General features: G+C 37.4%; 1 protein-coding gene across 12 annotated transcripts in view; it reads right to left on the bottom strand.

Annotated features, from left to right (window-relative positions):
• Window positions 1-3,177: 3,177 nt before the first annotated feature.
• Window positions 3,178-23,736, bottom strand: part of GARNL3 (GTPase activating Rap/RanGAP domain like 3) — a 54,202-nt gene continuing 33,643 nt past the window's right edge. For 7 of the 12 annotated variants that reach the window (XM_052815968.1, XM_052815970.1, XM_052815973.1 and 4 more), the window contains 16 exons: window positions 22,556-22,662; window positions 21,583-21,704; window positions 20,681-20,785; window positions 18,182-18,256; window positions 17,358-17,469; window positions 16,535-16,633; window positions 12,736-12,852; window positions 11,869-12,041; window positions 11,405-11,563; window positions 9,328-9,394; window positions 7,209-7,316; window positions 6,649-6,767; window positions 6,099-6,234; window positions 4,782-4,991; window positions 4,357-4,468; window positions 3,178-3,633 (listed from right to left, as the gene is read on the bottom strand). In XM_052815968.1, the coding sequence (XP_052671928.1) occupies window positions 3,477-3,633; window positions 4,357-4,468; window positions 4,782-4,991; window positions 6,099-6,234; window positions 6,649-6,767; window positions 7,209-7,316; window positions 9,328-9,394; window positions 11,405-11,563; window positions 11,869-12,041; window positions 12,736-12,852; window positions 16,535-16,633; window positions 17,358-17,469; window positions 18,182-18,256; window positions 20,681-20,785; window positions 21,583-21,704; window positions 22,556-22,662 (1,978 nt within the window). In that variant the 3' untranslated portion in view covers window positions 3,178-3,476. Of the gene's footprint in view, window positions 3,634-4,356; window positions 4,469-4,781; window positions 4,992-6,098; window positions 6,235-6,648; window positions 6,768-7,208; window positions 7,317-9,327; window positions 9,395-10,279; window positions 10,419-11,404; window positions 11,564-11,868; window positions 12,042-12,735; window positions 12,853-16,534; window positions 16,634-17,357; window positions 17,470-18,181; window positions 18,257-20,680; window positions 20,786-21,582; window positions 21,705-22,555; window positions 22,663-23,736 lie in introns of those variants that run through there. The other 5 variants (XM_052815969.1, XM_052815971.1, XM_052815978.1 and 2 more) reach the window with 2 other exon arrangements.

The raw sequence follows: 23,736 nt of genomic DNA, 5'->3' as shown, positions 1-23,736 counted from the left end.
AGCCTTGTCATTTGACACTGGTCTGAAGCAGGAGAGGTTGCATAGGTGTACAAAAACTTTGCCCTTTATAAATGATGCACAAGAGCTTATAAATCAATACTACCAGCTGGCTTTTGTTTTGATTTTAATTAGCAGTCTGAATGGTATGGATATAAGACAAAAGTTTGAGAGAAACAATGGCTAGAAGTTAGTTCACAGGATGCCAGCTCATCACACTAAGAGGCATGTAACTCATGGCAGCCTGATGAGACTGTCAAGAGCCCACAGAAACTACATCCTAGTACAGTGGATATTTGTCCAGCTGTGCCAGCAATTTCACATTATTGTGTGATATTTTGTCTTTTGATACAATAAATGTGATGAAGCCCTTCACAGAATTTGGTTCCTGTTGCTTGTGTTAAAATTTTTGCCATGTTCTCTACCTTCTACCTATACTCTGGGCTGCTCTTGTACAGTAAGTAGGTCGTAAACTACATATACGTGACCCTAAAGCCTCAGCTACCATCTCTAGGTGTCATACGAACCAAACTAATGTTGCCTTATGCCTCCCAACTTCTTTTGCTAGGTCTAATATTATCCCTACATCCCTGAAAGACACGCTGATTTATTACAGAAGCAGAAACTCAAGAAGCAGCAGCCTTGTTAAGGCACTTACTGCATACATTAGGAATGAAGACAGGTAATTTTTTTCCAGGGTTCAGATCCTTCCTGTCCAATATGAGTAATAGTCTGTTAGGTCTGGTAGATCCCATTGTGACCTGTGTAACAGCTTGCACCTGACCCATTAAGTCAAACAATAGCATAAAATTCAGATGGGAGGTGGGGGGGGGGGGAGGCAGTTGCTGGACTTCCTTCTTCAAACTATACCAACATCCTGTTCCAGATTAAGTACCATGAAGCTAGTCTGATCTGGTTTTGTCTAGTTTAAGCAATCAAATATAATCTGTACTCCTCACAGTCCTTTTGCTGTTTGTTAGTATTTGCTAGATGTCATCAATGCTGTGATTACAAGCAGACCTTCAAAGGTTCTCACACACACACACTCACACACACTCACACACTCTCTTACTTTACAGCAATACTTTATAGCCACTGGTGGTGTTCTGGTTAAAAAAAGTAACCCTTGCTTTATGGCCCCTCTTTCTATAATCATGTCTCCATTATGACATAAATGCCACATCTATATGCATCCTGACTACCATATATCCAGCGGTCAAGCTTTCTGTCAAGCTTTCGTCATTCTTCTTTACCTCCCTCGTGCTCCATCTCTAAGGCTTGTCTTTCAGGATGCCTAAACAGGTGGTTTGTTCAGGTTCTTCAAAACAAGTTTTAAAATCTCCATATGTTGCTTCAACTGCTATCGAACTATGGTTTAGTCATGTTAAATCATACTAGAATAGCACAGGTGAACATCTGCAGTATATTTCAAATCTGATATCCTAACGCTGCAAAGTTTCCAGTTAAAGTTGTATTCTAACTAAAGCCCCAGTTTTGCAACACACTGGTACAGTCTTCTAAAACACCCACATAACAGAAATTAAATACTACATCAATAAATCCATTTATGGAAAAAGGTGATGCTTTTGCTTTCTAAAAATAGCTAAGTGCAAGCCATGCTCCCTAAAATGGATTCTGTAAGTCCACAGAAGTGTTTACAACCTCCAGGAGAATAAGCACCACATGATACTTTCAGATTGATTTTTTTTTAAACCTTAGCTGCCCAGATAAATAGGACAGTGTAAATTAACACAATCTCTGGAAATAACATTCTCAAAAAGAATTACAAGCTCTTGCAAAGACTTTGAGATGGCACTTCCCTTTTAGATGCTTGTAAAGGTTCACCCCACACATCTATGAGTGCAAAAATTCTAAAATAATAGCAGCCACTGGTTAATACTGCTTCTGCTCCTAGATTAATTACTGTTGAAAATATTGCTTCTTTCCTTGATCAGCCACTCCACCTGAGAGTAAGAAATGATCCTTCCAGACAAGGCCTTGCATATTTTCTTAAGTGGAGCAATTAAGCCATTACATGCAATAAACTGGGCAAAAAATACTTTGCAAAAACAGTTTTACATTCAGACAGACCGAAGCAAAAGGCACAAATCTCCAGATGGTCATGCTTGGACAGAAAGTGAAATCATGACACATGAATGGTATTCCAAAATAAAATCAAGGGTACAGAGCATTTCTACATACAGAACAAGAAATACTTGCTAATAAAGCTAAAATCTTCATATATAAAGAGCCTGGAAGCATCACACTTTCATGAAAAACAAACAAACAAACAAAAAAACAACAAACAACCAAACCCAAAAAACCCCAAACAACAAAAAAAACCCAAACAAAACAAAACCCTTTCAAAATACTGTTTAAAATTGATTTTTGGCACAGAGGAAAGGGTTAAAAAAATAATCAAGCTTTAAACATGAAACCCTGTCCTTTAACATAACAAAAGCTCTAAGATGACTATTTCATCATAGAAAACTAGCTTCTTAGCAGTGGAATTTCAGTCTGGATCCAGTTAGAAAAATATGATTATCTGGAATAATGACTTACACTGTTGGTGCAAGAGCAGACAACAGCTAATTCTGATGCTTGCATAGGAATCTTTGTGTAGTCAGAAAGAAAATCAGGGGTTGGCTCTTCTGCCTGTAATGAGAAAATCTGTGGGTGCACTACAATAACAGTTTTCCAGTAGATGGAAAAATACAGTTGGTTTTGTTTTGGTTTTTTTATTTATTTCCAATTCTTAAGGAATATTTTGAAAGTTTGTGTTTTCTATAAGAAGTCTCTCTGCTCAAGGATTCTTAATGCCAAAACAGTTTTCAAGTTTCTCTAAACAATGTGCATGGACAGGCCAGAGCAAAGAAAGCAGCATCTTCATATCTTACCTGATATTTATAGAACATCCTTGATTCTTCAGTGAACGTACCATAGCTGCATCATTTCAAGGACAGACTACACTGTTTGGAAAGACCTTGCCTGCAAGCCTTTTTTTGTTGTTGTTTTGTTTTGTTTGTTTTTTTAAAGACTGAAAAACCAAAAGGAGCAACTGATGTTATAAAATTCCTCTTCCCACATGACATAGACTGTTCTAGAACAACTCATGATAGTAATAACAGTGATTAACTTAGCTGAATGTCATTCAGGTACCTCACATTTTAAGAAGCTCAGAACAAGTAATACTTTTTATTTACTTCAGTTTCAGCCTAAATCTCTCATTGATTACCTACTGTTAGAATGCCACAAAAAGTAATGGTTCATTAACTGAGAAAAGAAAACATACCTATGTCAAAGATACAAGCATCATCAAATCAGGCTGAGCTAGCCAGAACAATATGGGTTCTATAGAGATTAATCACCAATACTTCCAGCCACATTTTACCACTAGAAGCAGTGTTTGTGACATTCCCATAGAGCTCATGGAGTTGTAAGAAAATGTGAAATAAGGAAGAAAGGTTTTAAGACTGTCTTCACTTCAAGTCAATGATGTCTTCATCATATAAAGAAATCAGCTGAAATGGATAGCTAGATGGTGAGCTCTCCTCCCTGTTTGCTAAAGTATCGGGATCTGAACTAGTAGAAAGATGACGTCCTTCAGAATAGCTTTCAAAAGAGCCTGAGATTATCCTGCAAAGAGGAAGACAAAAGTTACTAAAAAAATGCACAGATCAGAGCAAGTAGGATTAATGGCTATTTCTAGATTCAATCAAGTTATCCTAAAGACAGAGACAGACCATTAAAACTGAGTTTCTCTCTGTTTTTACTCTACTGAAAATCATTAATAAGCAATGTTAATGAAGCCCCCAGCCCAAATATTTTCCAAATAGTGAAACAAATCAAACATGGTTTTACATTGCAGCAGATTTTTTGTTTGTTTTGTTAATCTCAGTCTACTGTATCTTGGCTGAATTCTGCCACTACTCTACACAAACACAGTGAAAACGAGAATGGCAGTGGGGTCAGGTAAGCAGAGCCAAACAGACAAATGCTATGGTGTTTCTTCAAAAATTTATTCTGGAAATAGCAACACAAGAGCATACGAAGAAAACAGCAAGCAAGCCTGCACAGTGCAGATCTAGTAGTCCAAATCCTAATGACAGGCTCAACTGCACCAGGTACCCACAAAATCCCATTTAGTCTTGCTTTGCCCATTAACATGCCTTTATCAAAAAGTATAATCGTTTCAGTACTTACAGTGTTTAGATACTCCAACAAACACATTAGCATGAAATTCATATTGGTATACAAAGGTCTCAGTCAGCCCCGTGCCAACTGAGATAAGCATGAACAATGAATTCTGAAAACATTTACAGTCTAACTTAGGTTCTTTTCTAAAGCCAGTGTATTTACCTGTCACTACTAGTTGATCTTACTGCTCCCTGCTTGGGGTCTGACTGTCTTCGAGGAACCTTTTTTTGCTTCTGTGCACTTTCTGTCTTGGGTATAGGCTCATCCAAGAGGCCTCAATAAAGGAATAAAAGACTTAATCCTCTCAACAGAAAATAAAGCATTCATGAAAACATTAATGTATCTGTCACTGGTTTCCATTATTAACTAAATAGTTTCCACCTGGCTTAGAATATGGTCACCTTATATGTGATCAGACACTGGCTAGACTATTTGCAAATAATATTTTCTCGCAGTTTCATTTGTTTGTTTATACTACTTATTTATGAATACTGGTTGCACGTTACAAATCTGACCATGATGGTCAAAAGATTAGAAATTACATACTTAGCAATTGATATGTACACTGAAGAACGAGGAGAGTTTACCCAGCAATTCTTTACGTGTTCTGCTTGCAATTTCTTTAATTTCCATACGAGATAAGGATAGCGAGTGAGTAACTGGAAGAGAGGCAATGCCACTGGATGTTGTAGTAGTGATAACCTTGGGAGCCAAAGGTGACTTTAGAGGTCGTTCAATGCTTCGCCCAACTAGATTACTGAGAGGAATTTTGTACAGGTTTTTGCATGGAACTTCACCTGAAACACAAAAGGAAAAAACAATGTTACACTTTCACAATAGTATCCGTTTTTAATACTTCCAAACAAAAAGTTATACTTGTGCTGGGTGCTTTTTAACCCAAATAAAGAAGATCTTTCTTGCCCCAGAGATCTTTCAATATAAACAGGCTAGGAGGAGGAAGAAATACAACCACATTGTGCAGACTTGCAATTTGACTTAGAGAGAAAAAGATTGACTCTTGGTGATGTGATGAATCAGCAGTGGAACTAGGAAGTAAATTTACATGTCCTGAGGCTGGTATTCTGACTATTACACCATGACTCTGCACTCTGTGCAATATCCCCCATGTATTTTAATATGTTGCAAGTATATTGGAGCCTAGATTCCAAGTTGTTTAAATTATGGCTCCTCTTCTTAGGTGACATAAAATACCATGTGTTTTCCTAACTCCTAGAAAGAAACCCACAACTTACCATCAATAGCACTGCCTTTTAAAAACTGAAATTATGATTCCTTTCTCCTTTCCCCTTCTGCCAACAGTGCAGCAGCAGATTTAAGTGAAGAAGATATACATACATCTTGCATTATCTAGTGGATGTTCCCTTGTTTCTCTGTTATTGTTCCCCTACAGACTGATTGTTCACAGATCATGTTACAGTAAATTGACTGTGCAAACTCTTTTGAGGCTAGAACTACTTCTTACTTTTGGTTCACAAAAGAGCTTTAACCATCCAGTGGTAGTTTAGCTTTTCTTAAATGAAAGGAATGGTGTATGTGCAATCTCAAGTTTTCCCACAGTTTTATACCTGTTTTCGCATTATTAGTCTTGGCCATATTGCCAAAGATTCATCAAGCTACTGAAGCTTAATTCCTTGCCTCCTACAGAAATGATTTCTTTAAAACAGTGCTACCATGCATTCAGAAGAGATACCATGGGGCAAAAGCTCAGCCAGGTGCTTCATATCTGTGGATAAACAGAAAATCTCTATCTTCCAGACTCTTAACTAGGTACTCAAAATCTTTTACCTGATCAATTTCATCTTACTAAAGATCAGCTGCACTAAGATGTGATAGCTGTTGGAATGATCAGAGATCATTATTCAAGCTGCCTGGAAACATGTTACCTTCTACAGAAGAAAGAGGACATTCTGGCATGTCATAAGCTGTCGGCGTTTGAGGAGAACTCCTTGAACTCATTTCCTTAGAGCTGCTGTCAGATGATCCACTTACTGCAGCAGTAGCTTTAAAATAAATATCTGACTGAAATGACAAATAACTCATCATTAGTACAGCGAGACTTTCTTAACCATCTTCTGAGTAAGAACTCAAATGTTTTTCCACTATGTTCTATTGCCACTATTGCTGTATTGCTGCTAAGTCAGCTAGGGTTGGTCATGGAAAGGTTATCCCACTCTAAGTGGAGGAAACATCTGTGATGTTGAGGATAGCTTTGCCCATAAACAGTGAAATATCTCAGATCTGCATTACTGTTAGCAATAAAGGACAGTGATATCAATTCTGATTCGCTTTGTACTTGATATAAACTAAGAGCACACAGATGAACCGTTACCACAGATCAAGTAGCACATGTTTAAATTTTGGTTTGTTTGTTTTTTGTGAATTAGATCCCAACATATCACAGAAATAGTCAAACATGATTTTCCTGTGTCTTACCCTTGATGCTACAAGTTGAAGCTCAGGTACAACTGCTGTGTGGACTAAGTTCCCATTCACCACTAACCGGATCTCAATGGAATCGGTAGTGAAGGCAAGGATATAAGGGAAAGCACAGACTGCAATGAAACAAAAATTATTTGGCAAAGAAAAATGGTTAATGTAAATGTTTCTTGAATGCTCCATGAAAACTGTTCTTGAGTATCTGACCTCTTCTGGCATCTCCCTTTCCTATGGAAAGGGTTGTCTAACATACTGATGGACATTAAGCTACATCAAGCCGGAAGAAAACTTCACTCTCCATGCCTGGCAGAACATAGACTGAATGGAAAATTAAAAACAGAAAAAAGAGAAAGGAAAAAAGGTTCAGCAAAGGAAGAACTTGGCACCAAGGCTTCACTTTTTTAAATTATCATATACAGAAACTTAGCTAAAGTGGCATGATGAATGTTACATACTCATTCCTAGCACACATACATAGTATTTCCACTAACAGCCAAGTGCAAGCCTAAATGGTAATGAAAAAAACAGCCGTCCAGTAAAAACAGACATTTTCTTACCAACAGCATAAGGAACTTGATTCCAGCTGAAGTGGAAGTCATAAGCCGATGGCTGGATCAGTGGAGAACCTCCATTGAAAGGATATACCTTTCTGTATTGGCAAACATCTGTAACAAAAAAGAAAAAAGCAGCATCCATCACCTTACACTGCAAGTGACAAACACTAACTTTATGGGCAGATTTTGCAGAAGTGCGGGCATTATATGCATAATCAAGCGTTTATGTAGAAGTCCCTCTATATCTAAACAGATAAGGGAAATGTGCTTCCTCTGTGAACACAACACTTGAAAGATGAAAATAAAAGATCTACATTTTAATAAGTTGTCATATTTCACAAAGTAAGTATTACTCTGTTTCAACAGTTATCAGTTCCTTACCTTGTCTATGGATAGAGGAATAGGCAAGAAAAATTCAGAAAGCAGTGTCAGCAGAACTGTACCTCTCTGCCCTTCAAGCACCCATATGTTGCTGTTTACATTCTTTGAAGACTGTTATACACACAGGATATTACAGACACCAAGATTTCATTAATCACATACCTTTTGAACCTACTTCTTAGCTGCTGTAAGTCCAATGATTCTGAAATTAACAGTCTTCCTACAAGTCAGACATGAATGCCGGCTTATACAGTTTCTCACTGGCAATGCAATTCTGAATTTTTAATTTGATAGATCTAGATAACGGGGAACTTTACCTTCTACTACCAACTGATTTTTCTTTAAACACATGCACTAGTGCTGATCAAACATCTATTAAAGTTCAGGACTTGAGAAGTTGTATCAGCAAGCAAGAAAGCTTAAAGACGTGATGCAATTGCAATCATCTTTTTTTCTTGACAAGCTCATATGAATGTACTGGGGGCTCCAGGTAAACATTTATGACCCTCTCAAATACATGCTGCTTCCAGCTCTCTTCTATTTTTTAGGCAAAATTCTGGTTTTTTTCCTGTAATTGATGTTCTTAGACTGAATCAAAGTTTATATCCAGAAACGTATTACAGGTATTTTGCTAAATACAAACTTAGGACACTGCCAAATCCTGTGTTTTCAGATTTGTTCTATGATGATCCTTTCAGAATTATAAAACTCTCTAAAGAACAAATGTAGGTTTCCCCGTGACGCTGTCCTAGAAATAGGAATTCAAGTTGCTGCAAGCCTGTGCAGCACCTTTATTGTAATTTTAAGATCAGCTAAGTTTGTTAGCTTTGGCTCAGCAATGGGCCTACTAAGGAACTGATTCTGTGCAGAAATATAGGTGGGAATTCACTACGCTCTGCCAGATAGCTTTTTAGTTCTGAAGCAGTGCTAAATGAACCAGAACCAGGTTGGATCTGGCAAGCAACCAGAACCAATAAGGCCTCACAGAGCATAGAAAGATACAGTTTAGAGACACTTAAAACTTGTTCCGTGGTACCAAAATGATAGCTAGTGCTGAAACATAGGAGTATTTATCCTGTCTCCATCAATGTTCACTTTGAAGAGGCAAACAGGACACGCCTTCTGCAACAGAGAAAGCCGTGCCTTGTCCTTCAGCACTGCCTAAAAAGGCTGCTTCATGCCAAGATCTTCTATTTTCATGAGGATCAGAAGAAAAAGTACCTGTGTGCTACAGAGAAGAGCATATGTGTGTTATATCCAAGGCTGTTTTATAAAAGGAGATTGAGAGAATGACAATGAAATAATGCAACAGTGCCAAGAAACAGGTGGAAGAAAAAGCACAAAGACAGAATGGGACAGCACACAGAGGAAAAAGGGGTGGAATGCTAAATTGTACATGTCTTGAAAACACCTAGTAAGTGTGTAACTACCTAAAGAATGAGCTAGATCTGAAGAAATAGGACTTTTGTGAGTAAGATGGTAACATCTATAAATTTATAGATACACCTCTATATACCTGAAATTAAAACCTAACAGCTAGTATGTCTAAATTCAACATACCCTGCAATAAAATACTTCAATTTCTAGTCTAATACACATTTAAATTCAAAAGAACATATATTGAAAAACTGCCCATGAAACACTGAACTTTTTGTTAAAATACAGATCTAGACTCCAGTGAAAAAGGAATTACATATGCAGATTGAGGTATTACCATTTTCAGTCTTCCCTAAATACTTACAGTTATAACACAACAGTAGGCCAGCTTCACCATCTTCATATACATCAATAGCTGCAACAAAATTAACCTGTAATGATAATGGGCAAGGGTAATGAACAGGCAGAGGATACTGAGGTTATTACAACCAGGTTTTGACTAACAAGCAATACAATCAGTTGGGGAAGTGCACAACTACAGATTTAAAAAAAAAAAAAAAATTAATTTTTCAAATGCAGCCTCTTTGTGATTAATTTTCAGGATGCTCTCAGGACAGAAATAAATTTCTTTTGTATTCAGTTCCGTACAGTAGTGAATATTCAATAACACATCAACAGTATAAAGCAATAAAAACTTACACAACTTCTTTGGCAATATGAATTTTGGGAAATGGGGTGATTTCAGGACAGCTGTGAATCAACGTGATATGCTATAAATAACAATTCTTTTCAAAAAGTGAAATCCAAAAAGCTCCATTGCACATCATGACTAGCAGAAAGATCAGATGCACCAATTACTGGTTCAAAACCACTAACACTTACAGAAGTTGATAGGGATGTACTTAAGGATTACTAATAGGCTGAATTTTAGGAACTTGAGAACCAATGCTGGATAAACCACAGTATTTTTTACATAGCACAGGCTACATAAATTCTTGTATTTCAACTCTGTATTTGTCTTTTACAGTTAGATTAAAAAACCCAAACCAGCCATAAAAAGTAGGGTATCTGCTCAGGAAATGAGACCTTATTAGTGAAATACGTAGGATTACATTAAACAAATGCTTCCCAGACCACAATATTTACTACTAGGGCAGGGAGAGGGGCTGGAGACCGCCATCAACAGCAGTTCTTTGACTTTCCTTTGTACAATAAGCTAGATGTTCACCTCTTGATTCAAGATTACTGTATAGGTCAAGAACTGTTAAACAGACCTGGAAGTTTCTATATCTATACCAAATGCATTTTGACCCAACCTTTGTAGTGACTGAAAGCCACTTCTGCTCTGTTACGCATGGAAATAATTTTGTGTCCCATCTCAACATCAGAAAAATCACTGGCTCAGCTCGTATTAATTGTCTGCTTTGCTTGTGTTCTCAAAGGAAATAAGGATTCCTGGGGAGAAGAGGAACAGGGAGAATGGGTGGTGGTGGTAGTGTACTTCTCCATCCCCATTCTTTACTTGTAGCTCCTCCCCATACAGATTAAGACAGATTTCCAGTGCTGTGGAGAAGTTTACACTGTTATCACCCATGCTACGAGTACCAAACCTCTTCATCATCAGATCTGAATAAAAATACAGGTGATTTAAAAAGAAAATAACCTATCAACAAGAACCATCAAATGAAAAGAGTAGTCCCTTATCTAATTATGAGGAAGAGAGTCAGTGAAAAACAACAAAAAAAAGATTAACTGTGCAAAATCTTCCTTTTTTTTTTTTTTCCCCGACTAAGGCTATATGTCCACATCCATATTTAGAAACAATTAAAATTATCTCATTTCCATGCTGAAGATCTTCCCAGCAACAGGAAATACTGGAGCTCTTTTCTGAAAATCAGGACATTTGCTTACATCCCAACCCTATGTCTTAGTTAGAAAGATTCAGTTAATTTACTCGTTGACTAGGCAGCAGTTTCTTAAATAGAACTAAAAGCTACCTGTAAATATTTTAGCCTTAGTACATGCAAATAGGCAAATCTGAATGAGATACTGGTGTCCAACAACCGAAGTTATTTTGCTGCTATTTCTTAAAACCATAAAACACCGAGACCACAAAGAAAAAGCAAAAAGCAAAATATTGACTAAGAAAAGAGAAAAACGAATTTATGCTGACAGCGATATTCCAGAGCCTGAAACACAGGCTCCTTCCTAACATGTCATACCTTATAACTACCTCTCTTGGGAGTGATTATTATTGTGTATCCCAAAAGGAACAAAATATCTCAGAGTGCCCTAAAGCAGGGGTTATAGAAGTGAAAAGTAAGGCACATGAGGATCTCCAAAAATTACACTCCCAGGAGGTCAGCACAGGATGCTGAGTCTGCAAGAAATTGCATTCAGTGTGGTTCTGCAAGAAAATAGTTTCAATGATGAAAACTTACCTTGTTTGTTTCAACATGATGCAATCTATAGGACTCCCCAGTACTCTCATTAACTAAATCAAACTGATGCCGATACGCTACACAGATCATATTGTCACTGTCTCCAGTAGGTCCATCCACTAGTGTCATAACCACTGGAGGGTCAGAAAGGCATATTTCCTATAATGTAAATAATAGAATTATTCTCTTTTTCAGTCTCCTACTGTGGGTGCTGAAGGTACTCCATGAATTTAAAGGAATGTGCTCTAAGTACAGAAACATGATAAAGAACAAGCAGAAACTTAACTAAAAAAGTCTGAAAGATTCCTTTGGCATATATATGATGGAACTCCATCATATGGCTTCTCACTGTTATTTGTCTGAAGGTTCAGGAAGATAAAAATGCATGCTCTTTGTCTTCCCCTCCCTCCCCAGCTGAGTGCTGCCCAGTCTGTTAAGGTAATTAGTGATTAGATTACACATACCCGGATGTACTGGAACTCCTCTACTGGAGATTCAGATGATGATAGCAGAGAGCTGCTGGTTAAAATGTTGCGTGGATTATGTTTCTTTGTGACGAGAAGTAGTTTGTTCCGAATAGCCACAACAATCCTCAGTTCACTGCCATGGTGAGTATTAATGGCATACAAATGGCAGCCTGAGGAAATAATGCTCTAGATTGTAAGTGTTTGGGATAGGGTCTGGTTTTTTTGTTCTGTATTTGTATGATGATTAGTACAACGGGGCTCTGATGCTTGACTTAGCACCACAGAATTACAAACCTCGCAACAGGATAACATTAGCTTCTAGAAAAAACCAAAAAGCTATGACTCTTTTGAAATCTATTTTTCCCCTTACGCCTTTTGCAAGACTAAATACTTGGATTTTCATTATTCTGCAGGTTCCAACTTTCCAATGCAGCTTGCTTCTGAAGACCAGAAAATGTTTATGTCTACTAAAATAATCACCAACACCCAAACTAATCTAAGCACTACTATTTAAGGGAGGTTTGCCAGTGTTCCTCCACCTTAAAACGCCCTTCATTTCAGTCTCACATCCCTGCATAATTCTTCTCATACCCCTCAATCCTGGAAGCAACATACCTATTTTTCTCTAGAGCTTTTCATCAGCAGCGATTGCCAAGTAACATGGTATTTTTACAAAGTTCTAAAATGTCATGCCGACTATACCAGACTTAGTTTCACACATAAGTTTAACGAAGCTTGAATTGACTGTCCAGAGAAAAAAATAAAGGCGAACACCTACAACTGCCTCAAGGGAGCTAATAAGCCCCTGGCAACTACAGGCATCATACCACAGTGCATGTTTCTAACACAGGATAATGAAATTACCTTTTGTTCTCTCCAGTTTATTTTCTCTGCAGTCGTATTTGCTTCTTATCATTTGCTTTGTTTCTATACCTTTTTGGACAGCACTGAGCCTGAAGACAAGGAGACGAGAGTCTTTTCCTGAAGGATGAAGAGCGCCAGTTAAACAAGTTAAAAGAAGATAGAGGTAATTTGAAATTAATACTTCCAAAGAGAAACAAAGCATACTGCTTCTCTGGGGATGAGCTTCGACATCATACAAGACCGCTTATGAACTCTCTAAGCTTTACAATTCTAGTAACCAACTCCTTCAGTTCAGCAGCTGTTTCCCATCAGGTGGTGCTGCAGCAAAGAATGATATAGGCGCTTCAGAACAGGGAAATGTACACTATTTCGCAAATTTACAAAATTTCACAAGCTAGCGAAATATCTACTACTATATAGTAGTAGATATTATAGTATATTGTATATAATATATTTTTATATATTATAATATATATTCTCTGAAACCATCCTTGCCCATGGCACTGGACCAGCTAACATCTTCCACGCTAGATGCAATACTTTTGGGCCTGGCTAGCGACGTTCATCTGACAGTGACATGGCAAAATCTGAGCTAGACAGCTGCAGAGGCAACAGAATGGGCCTCTGTAGCAATCTGTAATCCAAAATTTTCTCGGTAAATGAGTGACTTTTGATAGCATCCCAAAGGACTAAGGAAATCAATACGAAAACAAATAGGAGGCTCCAATTTCACTTCAAAAAGGCATAAGGCAGAGTCAGTATTAGAAATATGACACTTGGTGAACATTGCATCATGAGAGTTTTCTGTTAACTACTAGTCCTGTCATCAACCTTTGTAATAACTGCTTATGATTGCTTATGATTACACAATATCTGCTCAGAAGGTCTCTCAGCTTGTTGCCAACTCTCGGAAAGTGCAAATTATAATCCCATGCGCAAAACTGGACGGCTGTGGTTGCTGCCTAGCAACTAATTGATCATTTCTGTCAATCTAAAGTCCCTAACAATTCTGTTCTATCTTTGTTTAGGGAAGGAATCAAGAGTGGCTCTCAAATTCATGGAACATTTTAATGCTATTAAATGAGAAATGTAATCAAGGACTTGCATGTTCACCCACTGTTTTACAACTAATGCACAACTCTTGGTGCTGCATGTGAGTGTTTTCAAACACCACCACATATACAAAAACCTACACATGACCAAACACCTTAAAATACTCTTCCATTTCTACCAACTTTGATTTTAAGCTAAAGCAGCTATTGACACAACCTGAAGGAAGGCCATCTTTCCTATCTAGAATCAGCTGTAATTCTTATGACTACCATCACTTGCACTGAGATCAGAGATAGTTTTTAGTGCAGCCATTCAAGACAGAAAAAAGTTTATTCTAAATTTATTAGAATTTTCTCCTAGATTCTGCCTCTGATTAAGTAGTTGGTCCTCCAGTGGTAACTGTAGTGTTCAGTCTTCATACCTGAGCTACTATTTCAGCCAGGTATTTTACAAACATTCTTGGTGATGCAGACAATTCTGAAATGCTACAGCTGTGTACCCACAGCAAAACTCAAGAACTTCTTCTGGCCAATGTGAATGTCAGCATACTTCAAATCAAGAAATGGTTGTAAACAGGCAGCCATAGCAGGGAGCAAGTATTACTACCTAAATTAAGCACTATTATTTTTGGAGGTTATGCCAAACTTGAAAAGACCTTTTATGCTTCCATCAAACATGCCATATTTACCTCTGTGAAGATGCTATGCGTGTGCAGCAGAGAATAACACATATGGTAACTTCCTTCCCAGGCAGGCATTTCACTATGAAGACAGAACAATGACCACTGCCTTCACTGAAATTGGTTTGATATGCTTTTAGAAAGGAATTGGGGTTTAAATCCCCATACGCTGAGAGATGTGCACCCCACAGGTTGACAGCACTCCTGCCTTTCAGCAGACATAAATCTTCACCTTTCCTTGTCGTTTAAAATAGCTCTGGCTTTTTGACCAGTGTGTCCTCTAGGATACATCACTCCTCTTTCACAATACTAGTTCTTTTGCAGATGTTCCCAACAACCCCACTGTGGTGTTAGATTTATCTGTGGCTGCCTATAGAAGTGACTATCATCTGAGCTTTTTTAGTTTTTCTTCACCTCCTACAGACTTGATTCTTCCAAGCAAAGCAGCTCTTCCTCATCCCCCCCTCACCCTCGTGTCTAGGCATTTCACAAAATAAAGCTAGAACAAAAAACCAAAGTGTGTTTGGAGGACAAAATTGATCCATTTTTGTGCCTTGCCTCTCATTACTAGGACAAATTTAACCAGCAAATGTCCCAAACAACCCCACTGTAGTGTTAGATTTAACTGTGTCTGCATTAGAACAGAGGCCATTGCCACCAAAGCAATTTGTGCTGCTGTCATTGATACCTGCTGTATCGGTGCCTTCTTCAACACCTTCTCTTGGAATGCTGACATGAATAAGCTCTTGCTGATAGTTAAGCTTAAAAAGTTAACCTTGTAACACATAACATTTTATCCTAAAAACCCACAAAGTCTTTGAACCCAGTTTATGAGCGTGCTTCTGCTCATCTAACTCATTATTTCTCTCATTTTTGCTGCTGAAGTGCAGTCTGAAAATGAAAGGCAATATGGTATGCAAATACAAAACAGGAGGCCAGAATTCTACTGAGTACGAAAGAACTTTCTCCTAAAAGTTTCAGAAACCATCCATATGAAGAGTTAAAAATCTCTGCAATTTTTTACACGAGTAAGACTTCATCAGACTGTTTGAAGTGTCATGAATTGATGCCAGTAATATCTTGTTCTGTTACCTCAAAACAGTACCAAACAGTACAACGTTTTGACAATTAAATGTAATTATCTTTTCTAGAAGCTTCACAAACCAAGCTTCAGATACAACCACCCTTTTCAGATCTTGAGAAATGTCACCCACCCTCCAGGTGTCTTGAGACAGAACTGCAAATGGCTCTCAGGTAGTTTGAGCCAGTTCTGTAAGGTCCCAGGGTGAATTTCATCAGGTGCAGCCAAATTGGGCAATTCCCAATGATACAAAAGGAACCACGTTTTACCTTAAGATTGTGTAAATATAACTTCCGCCAATACTGAGCAAACAGACGTAACATGGTAAAAAAACCCAATAAAACAATCATATTCATAATTCTTTTCTCTGTGTTAAACATACAGATCCTGTTCTTGCTTTGTGTATGTTCACTTTGTGAAATTCAATCACAGACTATTGGGTTAAAAGTATCTCATTGAAAAAGTGCACAGTTTATGCACATTTAATGCTTCTGAATGAGGCTAAAAAGAAAACATTCTCTGTCCAAACAACATTTAAGTCATTAAACATTTTATACCAGAACCTTCAAGAAAATACATTCTATAGCACTAGGATGTGGTGACAGTTAACAGAATAAATACCAGTAAAACACATTTGGTAAAAAAGTGACAGCGTAAGTAATTTCCCCCACATTTTTGCACAACTGAATAAACATATAATTCAGTCAAGGAGATTTCCAAAGACTGTCGAGTTCCTACAGTGGCTGAAGACAGACCATATGACCAGTTTCAGGCTTGCCTTGAAGGAAATATGAATGAGCATTTAGGGATTCCTCCCCCCCCTGCCCAGCCTTTTAGAAAATAACAGCAGCTGCTGTATGTGCTCCCTTATTCTAAATGAGGTATCTAATATACTTGCCACTGATACACATGATTGTCTCATGAGACGTACATACCCAGCACCAGCCACATTCATATGAGAATCAAAGAACAGGGACCTCTCCTACCTTTGTCTGTTCGGGCAATCAAAAGATCCAGAGCTTCCAACACATGCATCTGCTTTATTTGGAGAGTTTTATCAAATACTTGCACTGATGGTTGACCATCTAAAAAAAGAAACACACATATTTATCCAAAATCCTGCTAAAATTTCCTAGTCACCTGTTTTGACCTATTTATTTCTTGTAATAAAAGCCTCGTTTTTTTCCTTGTGAAAACAAAAAAAAGCTGCACAAAGCTGCTATGTATACCACAGCATCATAGCCAATACTTCCTCACGGGAGAGTTTTATCATTGCCATGGATCGCAGTGTGCAGCTGAAGCCTAAAAGGGACCTTCCTTTAGAAAGTTTGAGAATTATCACCGAAAACTAACTTCGTTCCCTCAGTCCCGCTGGCCTTATGTGGCACACAGAAGATAAGGGCTCAAACTAGCAATATCATTGCTATGGAAGAAGCAGGCTTTCATTGTCTAGCTTTTGGCTTCATGCTCACTATCATCAAGGGCTAAGAAATCCAGATAAGCCATTTAAACACTCCTTGAGCTCGGATGTGACTTCGTAAGTCTTTTCAGATGATCAAGAAGACAACATCTGAAATAACAAAACATTCGGAAATCTGCATTAACATTGGCTCCCCAATATGGCTTAATTCTGGTGCAGAGAGAATTTTTGCAACTAGATTATGTAAACGTTATAAATTCACTTGGACTGGCAACTATCCCCGTAGGTGAAGACCTACCAACACCTGAACAGAGCTTAAGAATATACATTTTCAAGAAAATGGTCAGATACATAAAAATTGACACAAAAACACTGGATCATTTACTAACCATCTATTAACAAGATGCCAGCATCTGTAGAAACCAGCAAGGACTGGCCCCAAGAATCTGCACAGACAACCTCATGAGGAAAATTATTGCAGAAAGATTGAGATTCCCAAGGCTATGAAGTAACATAAGGGATACACATTAAGTATGCTAAGAAATACAAATCATACAGACACAGAATGAGATGGACAATGGCAAGAAAAACATGTAAATGCTTTTGGCAGCATACATTTCCAAAAATTTTTAGATTTGAAATATCAAAATTTAGTATATTGTCTTGCAGAGGAAATACTCTCTGTATTAATTGGGTTTGGACACTAGTAAGTGTAAGACACATTCCTGTAACACTGGAATTAAAACACACACAGCTGATACTCAGTGCAACCCTGGAAATACTCAATATGTACTTTACTTAAAAAAACCCAAACCACTATAGACTTAAAACGTATGTACCACCATGCATATGCAATTTGCTTACAAAATCTGGTACTACAGGAAATAAAAACACAACTTAATTTTGTTTTAAACTTGATGCAGAAGTTAAAATAAAAGATGATTGCGTATGGAAGATGGCTTTTTCATCAAATATTCTCAGATATAAAAATATCCACACTTGCTTTAACTTCAGAAATGCTTCTGCCTCCAGGCTCATCTTTTATTAATTTGATATTGGCTGTAGAATCACTTTGACACTATACATTTCATCTTTGCTGCTACAGGATCTAATTACAAAAGTAAATAAATAGCATGCAGAACTGATATGCAATGTCATACTCGATAGCATTTAATTTTTTCATAACTCTTCTCAGACAGATGGGTTCACTCACCTCCTTTTTACAAAAGCTTGTGGTTGCCAAGTTGGCCGTGGCATCCCCTTTCACAGTGGTTTTCAATTTCAATGCCTAATACAAACAGATGTTTTATTTAAATTAAGTTTTTGTCAGCAATACCCAAGCTAAAGTCTATAAAGAAAGGACAATTTAGGACAACAAAGTAAGTCCAGTTTGGAATTCCTATCACATTTTAAGTAATGAGGAAAGAAGCGGAATTCTGTATATCCTGAACAAAGACTGCATGAATCACTAGAGGGCTGCTAGGTATCTTCTCAGCCAAAACATATGTTGGTTGGGTTTTTGGGGGGTTTTTTGTTTGTTTGTTAAATGGAAACTCAAAATCAGAAAAGAAGTGTCAAACATAGTAACAGAGAAAAGCCTCCACCTCAAATCATACAAGCTAGTCATCTACACAATTCATTCTATAAGCTAGCTGGATAGAGGATCCTTTTATCAATTATACAAGCTCGCCTTTCACTTGCAAAACTTCATAACAAACCACTAAGTCAAACTATATATACATTGCCAGGGCTGCCAAGGACACATGGTCACAGTATCGCAAATTTTTCAACTAAAAGTAACTCAAAGCGAGCTGATTTTGAAAGGGCTAAGAACTCTAGAGAAACACCATATAAATGTAGTTTCAGCAAGATACACAGTAAGTCTGTTTAAGGTATCACATATACCTTCATTGCTAATCTTTACAGCAGCGTTCCTATAAAGCTATGACACATGGAATCGTCACAGCATTCTTTAATGCAAAGTTTAGAAATTACCTAAACCAATTTTACTGCCCTGAAGTTTGCCTACTATCACGCATGGTCTCTGTGAAGTGGCAGTAATCAGCTGCGTGCACCATTTGCACATTTGCATTAAGCATGGCTGTCAGCTTACAGAGATGCACAAAATACTTCATTGCATTAACATTTTAACTTCATCCCACCAGTCAGCTGAGATCACCTTGACGATAAATAAATGATTTAAATATACTGCTGAGCCAGTCATCAGTGAGTTTTGTTTACTGTCTAAAAACCTCAACTGAATATAACTAAGGATACAGACACATTCATAGAGTTTGGCAAGAATGATTAAGAGCTACTTGGAAGGCATGTTAAAATGTGTTCAAGCCTACAGTTTGTAACTTAGAGGAAAGTTCTTTTAGGGAAGGGAAAGATTTAAATGTGGAAAGAACCTTCAAAAAAAATACAAACAAACAGGTATCTATGAATTTTTAACCCACATATAGGTTTCCCTTCGATGAAGGCCACGCCAGGGATGGAAGTCTTGTTTAAATGGGTCCCAACCAGATTGTAACATGAGTATCTTAGAGTTTAACTTGGGGGAGGTGAAGGGGATCAAGCTTATAGGTTTCTATACTTTCAATAACCATGTTTTCCCTCAATTCTGCAAAGTAGTTAGTAAACTTGGGGAACCTGCCTAGAGTGACTAGTTATTTCAAAGTGGCTGGGGAAAAGGTGGGCAAAGCACAGAGGAGCGGACTTTGCAGCCCTGCCAATGCAGGCTTTAACAGCCCCGAGATTCTTTTGCACCAGCTCTCAACCACCTGGCTCCATTCTCTACCTTTAACCGGACCTGGAACTTCTCAAACTCTTCCACTCTTTAGCTTACTAACTCAGATAAAAAAATGGGTGGAAGGGAGGAGGCTGGGGTTTTGCTGGTGGTGTGGGGTTTTTTTTTTTTGTTTGTTTCATTTCATTTTTTTCTGTTTTGGTTTCCTGCTCTGTTAACTCCTGCTGAGTTAAATCAGCTCAGAAAAGAGGTATTCTTAAGATAAGCAGCAGAACCGTGTCATCAGTCTACGATCAAGAAGAGACAAGCGGGAAGGGACAGGGGAACAGATGAGCATAGACACTGTCTTTCTTCCTGCTGCAGTGAACTATCAGATCAAAACAGACTATCTAAATCATCAGGAAGTTTTACTCCTCATGGAATCAACATGTCAATAAGCCCACAGAAATTGAAGTCAGTGTCTGGTATGTTCAAAGATGTGTGGCAACCTCTGATTTAGCAGAAAGACTGTCAAAACTTCTTCCTGGCTGAAGTAGGGTAAATAATTTCTAAGAAATTCAATCTTAATAAGACATATAGAGGAAATCCATGAAAGATTATGTTTTTCTAAAGCACAGAAAAAGACAGAGCACTATTCTTCTTGGAGACAGAAAGCATCTGCTGCACGAAGTAAGGAAGGACCTTTTAGGTTTGATCCTAAGGTGTGATTTTTCCAACCTTCCTTTAGCTTATGTATTTTATAAATATTTGTAATTGTGTTGTGTACCTCAGGTGTTACAGATAAATACTTCTATTTATATTTTACCTTAATGTAGCTTAAACTAACACAATACTACAAAACTATTTCTGACCACAGAGAACTGCATTAAGTCCTGACGTAACTCTGCAAGCTAATCAAATTCTAACAAAAGGGGTGACGCAGTCTTTGTAAACATAGGTGCGTGCCTCCTAAATTGATCCTACCTGACCAAGTCGGACAAACTCTGCTTGCCGAGCTTCTTCTTTCTTCCGTGTTGATTTTGGGGACTCTGGTAACACATCGCTGAAGGACCTTCTATTGAGCATGTTCTAAAACAGAAAACATTTCTTTTTTAAATTGAACCAAAAGTTTTCATAATCTTTTAATCCAAGTTAACTTAAAGTGATATCATTTAAATTTTGTCTTTTTTTTTTTATATTTTCCTGTAGTGATGAATCTAACTGTATAGCTTCTCAGAGAACAGAAACTGCAACTCTGCCAGTCCTTGAGTGCTTTACTTCTCAACCTGTCATAGTTTATCACTGTTATGTTCTAAACAATCATAGCAAAGACCACAGATAGGAATATATGGACAAAAACCTTTAAGCAGACCTATTTAGCTAAGAGAAATAAACAGTGGGAAAAAATATAGCACCTTGCTAATTTTAGAAGTATTGAACTTCTTTTTAGTTATTTAAGAATCACCTTAAGAATAAGTCTTCATCACCCTAAAATGAAGTTATCTCATTGTTACCCAAGGGTAAAAATGATCCAAATTTACACATAATGGAATAAGTAATTGCAGTTTTTATGGTGACAAGACTAATACCTGTATTTGCAAAGTCTAAATTTCCTATTCCTTTGCTGCAGGTAAGTTTATACAAAGTATGACATTGTTATGCTTCTCCTCACACCTGGTTTAAACAAATGCATGAAGAGTCCTATCCTGAAAGGACTGTCTGTAAACTTTCATATAACTGTAAAACAAGTTATATGACAAGTGGTATTTAGCCTAGTGTATGCAACTCAGTGCTTATTAGGATTACAGTCTTTTAAAGCAACAGAACACTCAATCTACTAGTGAGAACAGGAGAGCACGTGAGGGATGCAGAGACTTCTGACTTACATTTACCTTGTGTAGATCAGGCATCAGGTCTTGGTATAAAGAGCGGATCAGCATGTCTAGAGTGCGTTGACGTTTCTGAGAAAATGTTGGGGTTTCCAAGGTGGCTTTTTCCCCATTTATTACTAAAATATTATGGAAAAGAAGATACATTACCTAAATGAACTTTGACAACTTCCACTGACTCTAGACCGCCTCTGTACAAAAATACCTGTTTTCCCCTTAGTAATTTAGAGTTGCCTCCTTTTTGCACATTTTTTAGTGAATAATGACCCCTTAAGCTTAAAAGAAAAAAATTACTAATAGGAGAATTCTTCAAGGCATCCCAATAACCTCCTAACTAATAAAAAAAAATAAAAACAAACTGCTAATCAATTTAAGTACTAAACTAATTTAAATATGCAAAATGAGTTATCAGTCAAGTTCCTGTCAGGTAAGCATCAAACTGTAATAATCACAATCAGTTCTCAAACATTTCTTTCTTGCTGATTTAGAAGGGCAAGTAAGAGTCAATGAAAACTGAAACTAAATCATTACAGAATTAAAAAGTTCTTAAAGGTGCTGAAAGGCACCTATGCAGCATGCATTCAGAAAAGCTTATACTTTCAGGTTTTCAGAGCTGCTAACCTAACACCTTCTATTACTAAATATGGAAAAGCACTATAAATTCTTTCAGCTCTCCAATTCCTTTAAGAAAATGCAAAGCTAAATATGGCTGCACATTCTGCAAATGTAAAAGTCAGTTTGTATCTAGTAGCCCGAGAAGCATAACTGCATAGAAATTCAGATTTCTGTTCATCTGACTGGAACAGTTTCATCGAACTGACATCCCACTTATGCTACAGATTTGAAAAAAAGTTCTATACAGAACAGCAGCATACACAAGAAAATGTGTTTACATTTTAAGCATTGTTAATTTCAATATATTAAAGCACTTATTAAAAAAGTGTTTCTAGCAAAAGAATAACTCACTTACATTTCACTAACACAAAATCCCTGAATTCCTGGTGATTTGTAAAGACAGGTGGGGAGGGAAGGGGAGGCCCAAAGAGAGGAACACTTTCTTCGGAAAATATTTTCAGCCTATTGAAAGAACAAATCTTTATCTATATTGAAAGTCACATTAAAAACCCACCGTTTTTATAGACACTGTTCAAAACTGAAGAAAGAACTGGAAACTGTTATCTGGGTGTATCTTAGGTAAGAACTCCCACGGGTCTAACAAAAAACATTCCCTTGGAATTATTCACTAAAGCAAAATTCTGCTTCCTTTACACAAACTAATACTGGGACACTAACAATTACAACAGAATTTTGCAATTCCACTTGTAGAACAATGCTTTTAGTGGCACTAGCAAAATCTAGTCCTTTCAAAAAAGCTGTAACAGAACAGATCTTTGCCTGCAAAATATGTTCTCCTTATAGATTTCCACCTTACCTATGCATTTACCGCATGCATGAAATATTAGATTTGTTCTGAATAACAATGGCTTACTACAGCTGAATCTGTATCTCGGGAATAGCAAATTCATTTCACTGAGGAAGAAAGAGTCAGAATGACTTCCATGACAGCTGGACCTCCTGAGTTCTTTTGATCCATAAGGAATCCAGCATAGCAAAAATGAATGGCAGGTACAAAAACTGTGCATACAACATGCTCAGCAAGCCATAGCTTCTTTAAGGTAAGTAATCATTCCTCAGTATTTCAAGTGACAGACTGCACAATGTTCTTCACTCTAAGATAGCAGTCAGACAAAGATCTTCCAAGCAGCATGTGCAGCTGACACAGGTCACAGCAAGTTAAATGGTAAAATTATAGATTCAACCCATCTCTACTGTTATATAAACCAGTCAGAATTCACTTGCTCAAAAACCCAGCAGTGATTGACTGGTATCAAGTCAAATGGATTCTAATGGATTCATCTGGTCTTTTTTCATGCAAGCTTAGAAACTGTGCATACAATCTGAAATGCAGTATTAAATTTGCATAAATATTGATCACTCTAATACTGTTTTCACAGATTCAAGACACAGTTTCAGAGATGCCCTATGTTTATCTTATTCCATCCAGGTAAAAAATAATAATTTATCACTACATAGGGAGTGAAATGTTTCTTGGCTAAAGCAGAATGAGTTAAGATGGGGAAAACCACAACA

Source organism: Harpia harpyja, chromosome 19 (genome assembly GCF_026419915.1).
Source record: "Harpia harpyja isolate bHarHar1 chromosome 19, bHarHar1 primary haplotype, whole genome shotgun sequence".
Taxonomy (NCBI): Eukaryota; Metazoa; Chordata; class Aves; order Accipitriformes; family Accipitridae; genus Harpia; species Harpia harpyja.
The sequence above is the reverse complement of the archived record's forward strand: the minus strand, read 5'-3'. Positions and strand labels throughout refer to the sequence as shown.